At 41.4% G+C, this 19,004-nt stretch overlaps 1 protein-coding gene across 5 annotated transcripts in view; it reads left to right on the top strand.

The window, feature by feature from the left end:
* Window positions 1–19,004, top strand: part of LOC135911403 (CD109 antigen-like) — a 130,056-nt gene that overhangs the window by 94,537 nt on the left and 16,515 nt on the right. For 4 of the 5 annotated variants that reach the window (XM_065443675.1, XM_065443692.1, XM_065443682.1 and 1 more), the window contains 11 exons: window positions 730–889; window positions 1,691–1,808; window positions 2,338–2,451; window positions 2,592–2,696; window positions 3,582–3,710; window positions 5,353–5,497; window positions 7,877–8,053; window positions 13,720–13,958; window positions 14,134–14,196; window positions 17,895–18,069; window positions 18,468–18,679. In XM_065443675.1, the coding sequence (XP_065299747.1) occupies window positions 730–889; window positions 1,691–1,808; window positions 2,338–2,451; window positions 2,592–2,696; window positions 3,582–3,710; window positions 5,353–5,497; window positions 7,877–8,053; window positions 13,720–13,958; window positions 14,134–14,196; window positions 17,895–18,069; window positions 18,468–18,679 (1,637 nt within the window). The remainder of the gene's footprint in view (window positions 1–729; window positions 890–1,690; window positions 1,809–2,337; window positions 2,452–2,591; window positions 2,697–3,581; window positions 3,711–5,352; window positions 5,498–7,876; window positions 8,054–13,719; window positions 13,959–14,133; window positions 14,197–17,894; window positions 18,070–18,467; window positions 18,680–19,004) is intronic. The other variant, XM_065443701.1, reaches the window with a different exon arrangement.

The following is a 19,004-nucleotide window of genomic DNA, read 5'->3' as shown; positions in this document are numbered from 1 at the left end:
TTGTGGGAAAGTAAAAATCTGGAACACTGAACCCTAAATGTATGTTACTTTGTCGTAACAAAATTATGATGTAATGAAGTGCCGACCTTTTACACTTTGTTATAGCGAGGTTTAACTGCACTAGCTGTCTATGGAGTCGTCACTGTATTTGTCGGAGCAAAGGAGGAGCATTGCTTAGACTTTACAAACAACAAACCAAATTTTAAAAAATTCTCTCATGGGGAAGCAGCACTTGCGGGAAAATATATTCAGCTTAATATGGGTTGCCTATATTGGTTGCTATATTTTTCTGGCCAATAGTCAAGTATTGCAAACATTATTATAAAGTGATCCATCACTGGATTTCATTTCCTATGCTATTTGAAAGTGCAGTTAGTATATGAAGCCAGGATGTTTATAACTTCTATTTGCAAAGTTTACATCTAGTAGGCAATTATCAAGCGCTCCACTGAAAGATGCTCTGGAAGCATCTTGTTTCCATAAATAAAAGGAAAAAAATCTGCAATTTGTGTTCACAAGGCTGATAACATTTTTTTGGCTTGTTTAAGAATAGACAGTGTGCCAGGTCATAGGGCTTCGTGGTTTTCTTTCTCATTTTCTTTTTTGGGTAGGATGCTTACTCAGTGTCTCTGTTTTCCCTCTTGTTCTCTCGTCTTTCCTCTTTTTTTCTACCTCTTTTGCATGCCCTTGTCCGTCCTTCCATTTGCTCCCTCTGGACACTCCGGACAGTCTATGCGAGGAAGCAAGTGATTCGTCTAGACACTGATGTCTTGACCAATCCCGTCCTTCCACCGGCTGGGCTCCCTGAAGCACCACCTCAGGTGCCTGGTCGCATTAGGCTACGTCAGCAGTACCCTGAAACTTGGCTTTGGACCAATGCCACTGCCAGGTATTCGCAAACCCAGCTTGCATTGCATCTTTCGCCTTGGGTGGATGCTGCCATTTTCGTCATTGTTTTCTGGTGCACTACCGGGCTTGCATTGACTGTATGCTGTTGTAGAGGTAGTTCCTGGGTGCAGTGGGTTTGAGGTTTTTGTGTATTGGGATGCAACTGACGTCATCGGGAATTTGGATGTTTCCTGTTCAATGTGCAGGTGAAAGTAGGTGTTGAATTAAGGATGATACTTGAAAAGTGTGCAATGATGCTGCATTTGTTGATATTTTTAAAGCACTTTGTGGTGTGTAGTATTTAGACCTTTCAGTGTACTATGGTCAGTGCAGTGGTCATCATGGTTGCAATTCACATTGGTAACGGCACGGAGGCTTCCTTGCAGAGTCTTGTGTAGTCTGCAATGTTGTCTGAACACCGAACTTACTTTTGCTTGTAATTTTCATTCTAGAAACCTGACATAGAAATAAGTACACTGTGCAACACAAAAGTTCAATAATAAAAATTTGGTCAGCAAAAATGGCCTTTTATGTGCGCCTTGAAGTTTTGTGTTGCTTGTGCTAGATGCTTAAACTTATGTGCATGTGAAATACATACACGCTTTCGTTTCAGCTCTGGCAACTTATGTCTTGAATTGTATTTTCGGTTCTCCTTGAAATTGTCTTGCTTGAGTACTGAAAGGAAATCGTGTTCAAGACAACAATGAAATGAATTTACTGTTGTGGGCTGTATCATAAAATGTATTTGTGATGTCCTTTAAACATCCCTAATTATCACAACCTGTTCTTGTTCTTATCACAGTCCTGATGGTAGGGCTGTCATTTCAAGTACTGTTCCTGACACCATTACATCTTGGGTAATCAGCGCATTTGCGCTAGATTCCCTCACTGGCCTTGGTATTGCACCCTCTCAAGCAAAAGTAAGATGTTATATTCTGTCACTATTTTGCAATGAGTAGTATTTAAAGAATTGCTGTTGTATGTAGTTTAATACTTAGGTGGTGTGATTGCATAAAGATTTAATAAATGTACAGCACGCACCATATGCAGGTGAGTTCTGAGTTAATTTCCTTGTACTGTACTTTTTATTCTATCATTGGTGTGCATTATGTGAGGCCATTACTTCCTCAGTTTTGCTGTTAAACATCTGCTGGCATTTTCATAAAAATGTAGGTTGAGGGTGCATGGCACTTTATTGCATCTGTTGAATGCGAGTGAGAAGAACTGTTATGGAAGAAGCAAATGGCTGTAGAAAGATAGAGAAGCATTATGGCATGGAAGCCCATCCACGTAACTATTGAAATGAACTATTCAAGATTTCTTGTACTCGGTGCATTGTACTAGTTCAAGATTTATTATTGTTGCCTGAAATTGTGTGCTAGAATTTGCTGTTCCTTGAAGCGCATTTATGTTCTATTTTTGTGATAATGTGTATGTTTTATATGCTAGGTGACTGTCTTCCGGCCATTTTTTGTCACTGCCAGTTTGCCATACTCGGTACTTCGTGGAGAGTCTGTGGCAATCCAGTGCGTAGTTTTCAATTACAACAGCAAGCCGGTTGAGGTGAGCTTTGTGCTTTGTAGCCCACAATGTTATTACTTAAAATAAATTATTATTGCGTGTTTTTTTTCTTTTTCTTTGGCGGTCTTGCATGCATTGCTCAGCTGGCAATTTCCGACTTTCTCTTGGCACATGCATTTTAGGCGGAAGTGACATTAGAAAATCGACGTGGAGAGTTCATCTTCAGTTCATTGTCAAATGATGTCACAGGGGAAGAAGGAAAGGACAGACGTTCCAAGAAAGTTACAGTAAGTGCCTGTTTGGGGCTGTTTTGCTGATATCGTGTTGTACATCTCCAGGTGTACACTTCTCATGAGAGCTTTTGAAAGCCTGTTTGATTAGTTGATTTTTACATGTATTCTTGAAGCAGCATGAAACATTAACTAGACACAGCAAAAAGAGAGTGTAAAAATTGTGCTTTCAAAGAGCAAAAGTTGTATAAAAAAGCATGCATAAAGAAAGGCTGGTACATTTCAGCTTACTGTTATGTTGTTATACTTATGCAGTTTGCTTTCTTCCAAGCTTTTCCATGCTTGACATTGCCACACGTTTACTTTTTGTCCCCGACTGGTTTTCACTGAATTGTGTTATCATGTTATTGCTGTATCCAAAATTTCTTGAACGGTTTTCTCAATTTTATGGCGAAATAGGCACATCTAATCATTGTATGAGCAACATGAATATTGTTTTGCAATTTTAAATCGACATGAGCACCAGCAATCTGGAATGTATGGTGGCACATATGGGTAGAAATTGACCTGCAATATTAGGCTTGAAGACTGCTAGAGTTGTCACTTAAGTGCTGCTTTGTTTTTAGGACACTGGTTCACCCATTAAAAGTTTGAATTCTTATTCATTCTTTCTGGTTAGTGGTTCTGGCTTCACCATCACTACACAGCAACAGTATTGTTCTGTGTCTGTGGTTGCAATGATTTAATGCATCTATGTGGGCATTACTTGCACCATTGGGAAAATTATTAGTAAGCTGCCTTGCTCAAATTTTATGGTATTGCTGCTGGGCCTGCTCTGTCTGTGTATGTGTTTTATCACTTAGCACAGTTTTTGCACTTGGCTAACTTGTTTCCTGAACAAGTTGTGCAGTGGTCCTGATAACTTTCACTGGCACTTCTCAGGTACCAGCTCGGGATGGTGTACCTGTGTCTTTTCTGATCACACCTCTTAAGCTGGGCTACATTGACATTCGAGTGTCAGCTACTTCAAGTCTGGCTGGTGATGCCATACTGAAGAAACTCCTTGTGAAGGTAAATGCTTGGTACAGCCTTTGGCACTTGAAATGACTAGCAAGGCAGGCAAACATTTCTCTACAGAATCATCCTGGCTTTTATATAATCTTTACTGCATTAGTTTTTTTTACCTGTGATACTGCCGTGCTTTTTTAAAGCGTCAATAACAAAAGCAAATCGAACAAAAGAAGTTTTATAATAGTGGAGTGTCTTCTGCTGAATGGTCATGGTGGTCTGTGTCTCTGAAAGAAAATAGGATTGGTGGGAAGCAGGTTTGAAGAGACAGTGAAAGCAAAGTCTCCTGTTAAAGATAAAAAAAGGCTACACTTTGTGTTACCATAGCTGAATTAGCTATTGTGCGACCTACCAGTAATGTTGGTTTTGGGAAAGTATTGTAGTTGATGTGCCATTTTAATGAGGGGCACTTTATACATGAGTGCTTTGAAACCAGAGATGGTACTTGATACTGCATGGGTAACCCAAATGTTATGATTGACTTGAGTATTTCTTGGCTGTAACTAAGGCAGGTAGGTATTGTTAAAGGGGCCCTGAAGCACTTTTTATCGAAGTGGAGAAAGACATTTGAAGTGAAGATAGGCTATTTCAGAACCACTTTGCCGCAAAAAGTACTTCGCGTTCAGCAGAAGCGGAGTTATCGGCAATCAAACACGGCGTCAGCTGTGCTCCCCTTCCTCCTCCAATGCCTTGCACTGCAAAGGCTACCGCGGTGGCATCACCGTGGCGCGCAGTTCAAATTTTCGATTTGGTGCCTATGCCGCGCTAAACGTAAGCCAAACATGGCTGTCCTCAGAGAGCCGCAGTGCGCTTAGTCACTGGACTCGTGGCGGCATCTCGTGGCGGCCGCGGTGTAGCCGAGTGCAGCGACCAATAGCAGCTGCGTATTGGAGTGTGCTTTATGACTAAATAAAGCACACAGAAAAAAACGAGGATCATGGGGTTTTTGAAACGAGGGCGTTTGAGAAAAAGGTGACTTTGCGCTCCGCTTGCGAGCTCCACAGACTGCGTACAACAGCAGAACTTGGCTGAGATGTTCACAATATGCTACCCGTGGACTATGTTATTTCACCAAGCCCTAGAGGTGGTTCAGGACCCCTTTAAGATGTGGTGTGCACCTTGTGCTTGCCGGATACATTTTTTGCCTTCTTGGTGTTCAAATATTTTTGCAAATATTCTATATTCCTGGCAAAGTGAATTTTTTTCTTATCTAGAAATCTTACTGTGTTTATTGTATTTATATGTTCTGTAATATTTTATTCTATTACATAATACTGTATATATTGTACTTCTGTTAACATTTTTATGTAAACTGTTTATAGTGTGCAATATTGATGTGTTGTTTTTTATCATCCCCTCCATCCCTCCTGTTCCTCAATGCCTTATGTATGTTCTGTAATGTGTGATTAAATAAGTAGATAATAAACAAATACCAAATATTGGTAGGCTTGTACCACGGAATCAGTTTTGGCCCAATAAGGGCTAGCGGCTGTAAGTTAAAGCACCAATGCAGTGTAGGGTCACATTTATTTCTGCACAGTATATTGTTGATGGTGAGAATGCACACATTGTGCAGATTGTTAGAGAGACATAGGTTCACTGACTGAAGTTTTATTTGAATTCTGTTCGCTCCATTCTGCTGCAGCCTGAAGGCTCAAAACAGCACTTCAACAAGGCCATTCTAATTGACAGAAGGAATCCTTCAGCTCCTCCCACTGTGTCCAACATCACTATTCCTGTTCCAAAGAATGCAGTTCCTGGATCAGAGAGGATCAGTATCTCTGCAATTGGCAAGTGGCTTTAGTGTTTATGGGAGCCACTTGTATGGGTGTGTGTTTAGATCCTGTAAGGTCAGAGAAGTGATTGAAGCACAGCTTATACATTTTACTTCTAGCCAACATAAATTTATCAAAGGTAAACAAAAGGTAAAGAATGGGTTATTCTGTCATTATATCTAGAATTTAAATTGTCATCTAGTTGCACAAATAGTGATTGCTGCACAAAAGAGAATTTTATGAATCTCTGCACATAGCCTTGCTTGCAATAAATATCAAGGACACTTTCCTTGATTTTCATAAAATGTTTTATTCTTTATTGCGTGCCATTCTTGAGGTATGTCATGCCAACAGACAATGAAGCCTAGGAAACCATAAGGGAAATTGCTTTCCTTGGCTTCATTTTTCCGTCTCTCATTTTTCCTTCTCATTCTTGAAAGTATGGTTGCATGTAATCAAGACTTTATTGGTGCAGCAGCGGTCATGGTTATAATGTGCCATCTGTATAGTTGAGGCCATATTGAACGTATGAGACTACGTATGAGGCCATATTGGACAGAATTGTTGCATTGCTTGTTTCAACAGAATAAGGTAGGGCTGGGGGTTGCGTAGTAAATACAGTAGAACCTTGCTTATATGTTCCTTGATACTAGCATGTTTTTTAGGTTATAACTATGCTGAATCTCTGTCCATGTGACACTTTTCCTGTGACAAGTTCCCCAGCTAGCATGTTCTACCCCTGGGTCCCATGAAAAACCTATTAAGAGGGTTCTACTGTACCACACTCTTATACTCCTATGAGGCTGTTTTCTTGTGATGTCTGCAACTTAATCTTAAATTGTATATCTTTTTGTAAAAGGCTTGAATCGAAATTGTCTGCCTCCAGCACTTCTTGACCAGATATCCTCTCATGTTGTCATTTGTGGCTATAAAGTGATTGAGTGCAGGATTAATGTAAAGGTGCATGACACAGGTCAAAAATCTGTTTAGTTTTAATGAAGTATTAAGGTGACAACATTTGCTCTTTCACTGGAATGAATTTGATTCATTCATGGCTTAGTGAAACCAAACCCAGGCGATAAATCTGTCTGCTTCTACTGCTATCATAAGTCTAGGGCCTTACAAAACAGGTGGCACCTGAATGTGCTCATCTGCATTACTTATTGGGAAGTGGGAAAAGTGAACCGTTCAGCCTCCTAAGGTATTTTTTCTTTGTGGTTATGAGATGCTCGAATGTCCCACTCCTTATGTTGCATTTCCTTAACAAGTCGGCACAAGTGCTATAACCTTCAGAATGTGCAAAAAAAAGCACTCTATCATTGGCATTTTTGTTGCTCACAACTTGACATCAAAGTATGATGCATTGAAATGAAAAATTTACTGCAACTGCAGCACTAAATGTGGAAATGACAGTGCACTTGTAGTGAAGCAAGTAGCTCTTGCTTTGGCAGATACAGTCAGATCTCGATAATTCAAACTCAAAGAGGTCCAACATTTAAAAAAAAATAAATGAAGCTCATTGAATGGAGGACTTGTGTGCAACACTGCATTAGGCAGCACATTGTGCACTGACCTAAGGCACGAGGGACGAGTTCCAGAAGCGTGGCTTCACAGCAGTGTGGTGTACGCTGCCATGAAGCTTCATTTCCAGGCAAAATATTTGCTGCTGTGAAACTGCACCTCAAGGCAAAATTTGCGTATAACTTGCACACCGACTTATACACGCCAAACTGTGTTATATGCATCAAAATATGGCACTTGCAACAGGAGACAGGAGTGGCAGCCAGTGCATGGTCGCACTGCTGGGTTGGAGGCTCCACCGCGTAATGGCCCGCTCCTGAGAACACAGTTGGCGGCACAGTATGTTCGAATAACTGCCGCACACACATACGCGTTTGAATTATCTGGCATTTTTGCACATTGAAATGCACAGAATTTTGACAGGACCACAGTGTCAGTTTGAATAAACCTGAAGCTTGACTGAATTAAGCGGGTTTGAATTAATGAGATTTACCTGGTGCTATTTGATTTTGTTAGGAATGTTATTTTGAAACTTTCTTATTGAGATCAAATATAGGAATAAATTCAGAAGTGCAATTATACTTTATATGGTCAATCAGTTCTGCAGAATCCCGCAACGTGGAGGAAGGTTCACGAAAGGAAGAATTGTCATCCACCTGATTGTAGCATGAAGCTTCAAAGGAAATGCATATGAGTTTCTTGGAAAGAAAGCTTCGCAGTTGAGAAAAAATTCGCCCTTGTCCGGGATTTACTTGCGTGCAAATTTACTTGTGCGCATACACAGTGTAGATCTTTATGCACAAATTATAAAATGCCTGCCATTTTATGTGCGTTTCCTTCCACTCAGCAGTGAATACAAAATTGAACCTGCAGGTGACCTCCTTGGCCCAAGCGTGAACAATTTGGACCAGCTGCTGGTGATGCCGCATGGCTGTGGAGAACAAAATATGTTGGATTTTGTGCCAAACATTGTTGTTCTTGACTATCTGAGCCGAGCCAATCGGTTGTCAGATGCTGTTCGAGGCAAAGCAATACGGAACCTCGAGGATGGTAAGACAAACGTACCTACTCCTTATTGCTTAGTTTGCTGTAAGTAAGGTGCATTCAGGGCGTTGTTGCACCCCCATGTTAAAGTTCCATTGACAACCGTACCTACTCCTTATTGCTTAGTTTGCTGTAAGTAAGGTGCATGCAGGGCGTTGTTGCACCCCCATGTTAAAACCCCATTGGACTTTATTTGCATCATGCAGGACAATCTATACAGAAATGCTGTATTTGTATCAACTAGTTCAAAATTGTTTGTATTCTTTGTTTTGGAACTATGCGTCACCTGATGCCACATTTAGCGTAATAAGGCACTGCCTGCAGGGATGTCGAATGAGAATTTCTTACATGAAGGCTGAAGTGAAAGTGGAATTGCAGCCTTGGAAGCATTATACAGACCTTTTATTGTTGCAGTGCATTCTCTTTTATGCTTAGCCTCACTCCCTTATAACAGGCTTTACCAGGAAATTTGGGACGTGGGGGCCTATAGAACCCATGACATGACTATAGATTGGGATAATGCATTCTTTTTTTCTTGCATTCACAGCCTCACTCTACATCACACTGCAATAGGTGTGTGTGTGTGTGCCATATCTGCCTCACTGGTATCTTCGCTAGGCTTACAATCCTTTCCTCGATTTTGAGACTGCTTGTCATTTTCATGCTCCAAGTCCATTTAGAGTCTATTTGTGTGTGAAGACTGAATATTACAAATATAGTGGCAGAAGATCAAGGCAGTGTTGAATAACATGTACACTAGTGATGACCTGAGCGGTGCTCCAAGGAAGTACTCCAGGGGAAGCTCTAGAGGCCAGAGGGACCAGAGAACACCTCTGCCACTTATGAGACAACATTTAGGCTGCAGGTCTCCCCTTTATTTCAACTAGCAAGTGAGCCACCCACTACTACAGTCCTTAGTGTTTTTTTGTTTGTTTATTCTGTGGTTATAGGCATCTTGCACTGAAGTTTTCCACAGGTTACAACATTGCGAGAACACACAGCCAGCAAGAAGAAAAATTGGAGAGGTGAGGTTCAGATTTGCGATGATGCTTAAGAATGCCTATAGCAAGGCAAAGGTTGTGCTCAGACGCAGCAGAACAAGCATTATCAAGTTGGGGCTTTGGTTTCGGCATCTGGTCTGGGGTTTCGGTCTAGGTCTGGGTCTAGCCTCAGCATTTAACATTCAGGCAAACATCTCTTGGCACTTTGAAGGTTGTTTCACTTTTTTTCGCAGCCCTAGCGACTGGTGTTGGTGAGACTGGTTGGATAAATGAGTCGCAGTGGCCTCTGGCCAGTGCAGGGTGCCTATATGCTTGGCTCAATTCCATAGCTTCTTTACACCCACATGTATGCAAGACTGTGTAAAGCTGATGTTGTGCAAGAAAAGTGGTTGCTTTCACATGCGACTGGGCAAAAATTTGAGGTTGATGCCATTTGCTGTTATGATTTAAAGATAGAAACAGCACAAATTGGTAGTTAGGAGGGCCAAACACTGGGGCAAAGAGAAATGTCAATTGGTAGTTGGCAGTATTAACAACCATGCTTGATAGCTAATGGTCCACTGGTATCTTCAGTGAGATTTGCACTCTCTCCCTGGGGTCTGAATTGCTCGACAGAACATTAGCATTTCCAGCTACAGCTTGGAGCTTTTGTGACTGACTCCATATAAATCATAAGCTGAACAGTTCAGGGGTCTTTCTATAATTCTCATGAACTGAGTGGCCTTCAGTGCAGTTCTGTGAATCTATTGCCAAGCTCCCTCTGTGCTAGTCTCAGAGGGAGTCTACTGTACAATATGGCACTGTATTGTACTGTATGGCATTAAAAATTAAATGCTCCTTCATCTGCACCAAGGTATGTTGTCATGCCTAATGACAATCCTATTACAGGACACCATATTTCTTTCTGCTCCCATTGATAAAAAAAAGAGGTTTAAAATGTCGTATAACTGCTACTCCCATGACAGATTGTAATATTAAGAAGTGCAGTGCTAACTTTTGCACCAATTTTCTCCGCTGTCCTGGTCACTTGGTGTAGTCTCGATAAAATTATAAATCAGTTTCTATCAAATCCTATAATTGCTAAATCAATTGCCTGCTAAAGTATTTTTCATTTTTCTGGCAGAAGAAAAGATCTTATTACTAGAAAAATAAGGGAGGCCAAACTTCTCTTTTCCTGAATTGTTCATCCTGGAATGTCTATTTCCTTTCCAGCAAACCATAAATATTCAGGGTGCACCACAAAAGACCAAATATCCAACACATTTAATGACGTCTAGTTCACATCTATAATATGTTCCACTAGTACATGGCAGTCAAGGGTCACCCAAAGGATGTCGAATGGCCTTGTGATTTGAACATCTCTTGTACATCCAAAGCTTCCACGCATTAATTGCGCATTGTGACTAGATGAACGCACCATGCCGCAAAAATACAAGCAAATTGTCTCTAATGCCTAACAATGAGCTCCTGGGGAAGGAAAAATCGCGCTATTGTCTGTTCCAGCACTGTGGCCAGGCATTTACTTTGCTTTTCCCCATCATACGCATGTTCGATATCTTACGAGAGGAAGAATGGGTTCCTGAATTGCGAAATATCCATGTATTCATCTTGAAAAAAGATTCAAGTTGATGTATTAAAGCCCAGGATTTCAGTTATGACCGCATTTATTTTTTGTAACGTAGTGATCAGTAGCAATTTTGCATGACCTCTGCACACACTGCTGGACACCGTGCATTATAAGCTAAAACTTTCGGTTACGCCATTTTTTTTTTCTCGTGCATAAATGCTTTCTTTTTCAATTATATCGATTAGTAAATTTAAAAATATGTAATCTTTAACTTGCTGATATATTTGAACAGATTATAAAGAAAAAACAAGCTTGAACTAGTAATATCTTAGACTTCACATCGCCAAGTGTGCTTCATTGGTGCGTCTTTTCGACTTTTGTTAGGTTGACCGTGACCCAAGCACGTATATACTAGGCAAAACTGTACAGTTGCTTACTGAAATTTCGAGCTGTGCTTCTGACCGCTATATGTGGCACAATTTTTCACCTTGTGGAGCGCTTATGGAAATGTCCTTAGGGTAATGTTTTGGTACTTCACTTTCAGACATGTTTGTATTGCTTGGTTTCTAGCGCACCTCTTCATGTGTCGGAAATATTTCTCATTTGCAATGCTTATCTCGTAGTCTCTAGCAGCATTATGTTTTTGGCACTTTTGTGGTGTGAAAAGCTGCCTGACCAAGTTGCTTATCAAGATGGACATTCCATCTTGAGATTCTGCTTGTGTGGATTTTCTTTTAGTACATAATTTTAAAGATAGCTAGAAAGTACTGGCTTTCTGTATTGAATCTCGTGGCTCCAGAAGCAGCGGCATGCAGACCATACCCTTTTGATCATTCATTAGTATGAGTAGTTGAAGTGATTATCGTGTATATGATCTGTTGTGCCCTTCACATATTTAGTACGGTTTTGGAGGACGTCGTTTTTATCAATAAACTTCAGTTATTAGTCAAGCCACCTTCCTGTTGCTTTGTCTGTTTCCCTCTCAATTTTTTCCCATATTCAAGTTTGCTGACATTCTCCTAGCATAACCATGTACCAACTAGCCCAACAGGCCACTCTAATTACCTGTGCCTTAATTAAGCTTGTCCTAATTAACGCAGACGGTCGTGGGTTCACTTCACCTTAACACTAAATGTAGTGAGTTCGACTCCCAAAGGTCAAGGGTTGGAGTGTCATAATTAACTATATCTTAATTAACTATGTCTTTGTTAACTTTCCCTAATTAAAATTAAATGTGGGTTTGAATGACTTTATTAACTCTATATTAACCAACTTCACCTTAATTAAGCTGATTATAGTGGGTTCGCCTCTTGACCTTCACCAGGTAAATTGATACGGCCGCTTTGCCCATATCTCCATGTTGGGTTGTGGGTTCAAGTGCCTTAACTTTGCCTTAATTAACACCAAAGGGCTTGTGTTTGGCTTCCACCAAAAGACGAGGGTCCGACTCCCACCAAAGGTCGTTGATTCCACTCTCGACCTTCATGATGTCAATTGGAATCCTACTTCGAGATATGGCTGGTTTGCCCATATCTCCAAGTGGGTTTGGCTCCCACCAAAGGTCGTGGGTTAGAGTGCCCTAATTAACTATGCAAATGAAGTGTGGCTTAATTCACTTCACCCTATTTAACGCCATAGGTTGAGGCTTTGAAACCCAATTTTGGTGCCATTTTGGTGCCATAACGCCAGTCATTGGATTTTTCTACCCATGAGCCATTTAAGGATTTTGCCCTAATAAGAAAGATACCTCAAGAGTGTTGCATTTATATTTTGACATTTACGCATATACTTGTTAATAAAACATGTTAAATAAGGTTACCAGCTACTTGCCAACAATGGTGGTAACTGTGGCATTAGTGTGCCTCAGCAGATGTACCATCAAGGACAAATGAAATGTGAACAACAGAGCGTGTGGCCAAAGCATAACTGAAGGTACAGTGCATGTCGTCTGCCACTCTAAGTGCATGTGCATGAGCATGTTGTTGTTGCGCATAGTGCAGTGCTGCTCACCATACTACGATAAACGTCACCCTTGTTTTGTCCGAAAATTGTTTTCTCATCTCTCCACAGCAGTGCCATTCCCACATGGCAGTACACTCTTATGGTGTCTAGCGCCATCGCCGCATCTGTAGCATGATATAGCTGGCATGCACCCAGTTTTCTAACGTCTGTTGCTTTGCTTTTGTTACCACCGTCAAAGCTGCCAGTGTCTAATCGTAAGTTGAATAGCACCAAAAATGTATTGCACTGGAGGAACAACAGCAGTGCTAGCCACCTTAACAGTAATCAGATAGGAATGGCATTGCAATGGCAGGGTGAGAACACAAGATTCAAACAAAATACAGGTGACGTAATCGCACTAGGACAAGCAGCCCTGTATTCCGCGTCGAAACCACATGCAAGTGCAGGTGTACAATGATGGCTGGCCGATGCCGCACACCGCGTGTTCAGTTTTGCTTTGGCCACATGCTCTGCTGTTTGCATTTAATTTGTATTTGATAGAATATCTGCTGTGGCACTTGCAGGTATGCAGGTCATTATAGCGTGAACAGGAAAGATCCATTAGATGTTTATGAACCTCCTGTATCCCTAAAAGGAACATCTATTAGAGGTCACTTATGTCCAGCTGTGACATCCTTTCAACGTTACAGTAACGTGATCTGGATGGCATTTAGATTATTCATAGTATGTATTTGTAACGTTGTTTGGAGAAATATAGATATTTATAGGATGTGTGCAATGTCTAAAACGTGTTCTATGGACATCTATGAGGCATAAATGGTTCATTGGGTTATGACTGCTAAGGATCATCATGAATTCTTTTTCAGGCTGGTATGTCATGGATATTGAAGCCTGTTGTTATTTAGGGCTTGTATTCTGATACAGGGCTAGTTCTCGTAACTTGTTGAGTCTTTGGTTCCTGTAGAATGCAGTGTCATTGGATATCCTTGTTCTGGCTTTGTTGATATAGGAGGGTACTGGAGACAAAGCATTCTGTGTGTGATCTTATTAAAGTTCGTCTTTCAGGCTGTATTAGTACTGTCATTCCTTCTTAAGATTTGTGCCCATCGATTTGTTGCCATTTCTTTCTTTGATCATTATAGGCTATCAACGAGAGCTGACATACAAGCGTGATGACAATTCGTTCAGTGCTTTTGGCAACACAGACAAGAATGGCAGCACATGGTTGACAGCATTTGTGCTCAAGAGTTTCGCTCAGGCTTCACCATACACAGTTATTGACCCCAAAGTACTTGAAAACGCCACTGCTTGGCTCGTGGCACGCCAGCAGGGCGACGGCTCATTTAACGAACCTGGAGAGATTATCTACAAACCAATGCAGGTATGTGCTTAAAGTGAACTTGGCGATTCATGTGGAGGGGACATCTTTTACATAAATTCAAATAGCTTGTGAATTAGTGCAGTGCTGCAAGCCTTGACTGGTGCAAGTCAGGTGTGCACTTCCAATGCTGCTGTGCTAGGCCAAATAATTTTGCTTGAACTCCTTTTCTTTCTAGAGTGGTGCTGGGAGTGGACCTGCATTGACAGCTTATGTCATGATTGCCCTCCTGGAAAACAAGGCAAGTAGTTTTTCCTGTGTGCTTCAAAATCTTTTTTAAAGGAGTACTGACAAAAATTCGAAGTTGAGTTAGCTGCGAGATCGACTTATGTGGGCACACACACATCGTCTGCTAATTATAAACGGCAAATATAGCTTAGAACATATTTGAAATCAATTTTAAAGTACGTGTGCGCGCAGCCAACCACAAAATGTAGCACCTTGCAACATCGACATCAAGGAAGGAATGTAAACAACCGAGAAAACGCTGCGTCACGAGTTTGTGCTGCCGTCGGGGCGGGCCCTGTGAGCATGTTTCTCGCTGCTCCGATAGCCCCGGTGTTTTTTTTTTCCTTTGCCACTGAAGGCAGCACAAAAAATCAGCTAAAATTTGTTTCCGACACGAAATAACGCGGGAATAAAGTGACCTCGAAAATGTGCGTATCGTAAAACCTTGCGCGAAATAGTAAATTAGCATGATTTTGACTCTCAAAGCGGTCAGCGCAGCCGCCGCTGCAATCGTCTCTGTGAAGCGGCTCTCCTGGCTTACGTGTTTTCTCATTGCTACCAACAGCGTTGGGAAAACTAACTGTATTGTCACTTATAAGCGACGTAAATGTGCAGATGTTGATTGTGTTGACAAATGTAGGTGCTTTATTACGAGCTGCGGACAGATCGCAAGGGCTGTCGGCCTTGGATCCGACGGCCAGTGAGCTAGGCCTATACCGTTTTTCAGCAATCGCCAGCTTGCCTGGCTTGCTTGTTCGCTACTGTCAGCATTGATGAGTGGTAGAAGTGGTCCGAGTTCGTGCGCGCCGCTGGACGCTTAGAATAGACCCCGTTGGAGAGCAGCCAAATTTGCTTGTTTCATCTCGAGCGTGCCTGGTATAAACAAACCCCACCGAGCTTAGAGCAGTCCGATGATCTTCCACCAAGACTACGTATCCCCAAGCCTGATGCTGTGCCGACTTTTACCCCACCTTGTGTCCTGCTTCGAAATATGCTTCATTCTCAAAGCACCCTCAATGAATGGTTGGTACTACTTGTAGCAGTGCGTTACGCATATTGATAGCTGTCACTGGCTGCACTTTCCAAGTCGCTGCTTTGTAGTGGATCCAACCAAAAGCGGTTGGCCATGTCTAATATGGCGGCGAGTCCCGCCTGCAGGAAATAGTTGCCACTGAAGGACGAAAACGAGGACGACGATGATGGCGAGGACATTACAAAGCGCGTGGTAGTGCAGTAGACGAACTAGCAACACAAAGCTCGCGCATCGGTGAGCACGCTGGCTTGTGTATGTCACAGTTTTGTATGACCACGTGCCCAGCTGTGTTTACATTCCTTCTTTGGCCCATCTTGTTGCTCTCTGAAACTGAAACTTGAAGCAAATAATGTTCCGTGCCGTGATTACTGGGTCATTAGCTACTTATTGCAGCAGAAAAAACAAGATTGAAAATTTTTGTGTCGGTACTCCTTTAATGACTGGAACTAGATGGAACAGCTGAAATGATGTCTGAAAATAACTCTGAATAGCAAATAGCAAAAGAAATAATGGTACATGAACTGTGAGATATGGCTTGATGGAAAAAAAAAAAAAACTAGATATATGCAGTGGGATTGCCTGATGGTAAATAGGACATCCAATACTAGAGCACTGCATGGGCCCGGGCCACCGGAAAGCCCGGGCTGTGTAAAGCATTTTCTGGTGGGCCTGGGTTGGGCTCTGGCTTAAAGCTGCGGGCCCTTCACTGATGGGCCTTAGTCAGGTCTTCAAGTATGTGCTAGTCGGGTCTTGAGCCTGTGCGGGTGCTCGTCATATATCCAAGTGTCATATATCACTGTGTGAAGTGGCAGATTGGAAAAGCCAGCGCTTAATTACCTTAGCAAATGAAATAAATGGTTGAAGTTTTAATTACTTTTTGTTTCTGCAAAAACAAAAAAATTACTGAACGCTGTTTTTCATACAATGACTGTTACTGCAATCTGTAGGATTATCTTATTCCAGTTGCACTGTATTACTGATTTCTGTATATTGTCCCACACTGGAAATTTCTTAATGGCCAATGCTGTACACATAGATGGCGTCTACCTTAACTGCATTCGTGATGTTCATGTGCCTTCAATATGTTCAAATGCTTCAAAGTTACCTCGTAAGGGTTTGTGTAGCAGCTCATTCTCCAATGCATGTTATCCGAGGGTTATGTTAAGGAAATTTGCTGCCTAATTTCAAATGAAAAAGGAGAAAATGCTGTTAGCTATGTAATTGCCATAGCTCTAGCTTAGTCATACTGTACACGATCACTGCTTCCTTTATTATTTCCATGCCTAAGTTGGAATACGCGCATTTGAAATTTCGGCTGCTTTTGCCAGCTGTACACCTTATATAACTACAAACTATTTCTTGCTGCTAGATTTATTTATTAATCAAAAACTGTTTCACAAATGTGTATATTAGATCTTATAGTGTTTGTAACATAAACTGTTTGCAAGAGTTTAAATAAAATGCCTTGCCAGAAATTTTTTACCCTGCTTTTGCCTTTTTTGGCTTTTTCATGCCAGCTGTACACTTGCTCTGTTGAAAAAAAAAAGTTTTTTATTGCAGTGTTTTAGTGTCGGTGCAGCTTTATTCTAATGGTTTTTGATATACCACCTAAGCTATGACATATTTAAGGCATGTGCACATAAAGATCCTTTGGCAGGCTCGGGCTGGGCCCAGTCAAGCAAGCGCGGGCCCAGGCCAGGTCAAGCATGGGCTCAGGCTTCATAAGACTGGCTTGGCCCGGGCCAAGAAATGAGGCCTCTGCAGTGCTCAATGCAGTACTGCAACCTAACGGATTCCTACAACACCTTCAGAATATGATAAATTAACATGCTCATTCGTTAGAATCATTGTCGTGAAAATCTGAGCCAAATAATATGCTCGCACATGTAGCAACAAATACAGTTGGGCTGAAAGGGTGGCTTCCTGTAGCTGTTGACAAATTGACATAACTCAGCATGAAATGGCTATTGGCTAGATTCATTTAAACATCACAAAAAAATTATAATAGCAAAATATGAATGGTAGAAAAAGCAAGCTAAAATAAAAGAGGAAAGAGCAGACTGAGTGGACGTGGCAAACTGCGCAGCTGACTGTGGCTCTACAGGATTAGGCTTGTGGGATTGGAAAAGGAGTGAAAGCATAGCATCAACACAAATGAAGAGAGCACTGCAGGCTACATGCCTAAAACTGGCTCTAATCAAGTTAGATGGACGAGATAGAGAGTAAAATAAGCCAGAAGAGTGCAGCATGGAGCCTTGTTAGGTTGCGAGTGCCCCCTTCCACTCCAGAGGAGGAGCCACACTTTCTAGTGTGCATGAAATAAGAGGGGTAGCCTCGAAGGTACTGAACGGTAATTTCTTTTGCTGTCTTTAACTGTTCATACAGAACTATTTTTGAAAACTTTGTTCAGAAGAGATTCGTGAGATGTTGCAGAACATCTTTAATATTTCTCGCCTGCACTAATTCTCCTGCAATTTATTTTTCTGGGGCTCTGGCCTCTTGCCACAGCATTCTTATTACTATGGAGCATATCTTTTCTAATTTTTTACCACACTTTTTTTTTATCTTGAAGCCTTCAATAAATGATTTGAATGCAGCCTTTTATTATGTGCATGCTCTTGGAGACCTTGTATACTGCCTTGTCTTAATATATGTTTTTTTTTACACTGCATTATCAGGCGAAGCAGACACATCCTGGCGTCATCCAAGCAGCAGAGGCCTATCTTCTGAAGGAATTGCGAACGACCAATGATCCCTACGTTGTGTCCTTGGTGACTTATGCTTTGCACCTATCGGGGCACAGTTCACAGGACAGTGCTTTCCAAAAGCTTCTTTCTCTGTCAACGAGAGAAGGTGCGTTGAAGGCATGAGCTTTAAGCCAATTTATTCTTGGAATAGGGCTTGGAGCTTTTCTTCATCTCTTATTTCATTCCGAACTTTTTAAATTCAGTTCATTCAGTTATCTATTGTCTTACAATAATAGTACAGTCGAACCTCGCTATAAAAAACACAGGCATGACAAATTATGTCTTTGTTCATCATCGGAAAATTCGGAATGTTCCTTGCTGATATCAGCATCTAATGAGTATAGGATGAATATCTGATGTAATGTATGTATTTTCATGGCAGATGCAACTATTTAATAACGAGGTTCTACTGTATTAATTTGCTTTCACAGAATTACTGTTATGCTTCTTCCCTCTGTATCTGTTTAGTATGGAATGTACGAGATGGGCGAATTTTACTCACAGATGATACCGTCCACTGGAAGGACCCGACCCTGGCTGTCAATACCACAGATAAGCAGTCTGACTATTTTTTCAAGCCCAGCTTCAAGGACGTTGAGATGACTGCATATGCTTTGCTTACCCTAACTGAAAGGGGTGACATAGGCAATGCCATTCCTGTAATGAGGTGGCTTGTTTCCAAGCAGAATGAAAATGGTGGCTACAGCTCTACTCAGGTATTGATCTATAGTTACTTGTAGCGATGCTAAGTAGCAGATACTCTCTGTTGTTGAAATTTGCATTGTCAGTTAATAAGGCTGATGCCAAATCAGAGAAGTGGTTGTAAAGATTTTTTTTTATTATGCGCCTTTAGTGTGGTCTGTAATCAACCACAGCTCACAGGCTGTACCTGTAACTACTTCTTGCACTGATGCATTTGAAAGCTAGTCGGGCAATGTACCTGCATGATGGCTAGAGCAGCTATGTTATATCTCTGCACACTGTTGCACTGCAAAGCTTTTTTTGACAGGCTTGCTTCAGCTTTGCAAAATATTTGAAGAA

The sequence above is a fragment of the Dermacentor albipictus genome, chromosome 1 (assembly GCF_038994185.2).
Source record: "Dermacentor albipictus isolate Rhodes 1998 colony chromosome 1, USDA_Dalb.pri_finalv2, whole genome shotgun sequence".
Taxonomy (NCBI): domain Eukaryota; kingdom Metazoa; phylum Arthropoda; class Arachnida; order Ixodida; family Ixodidae; genus Dermacentor; species Dermacentor albipictus.
The sequence above is the reverse complement of the archived record's forward strand: the minus strand, read 5'-3'. Positions and strand labels throughout refer to the sequence as shown.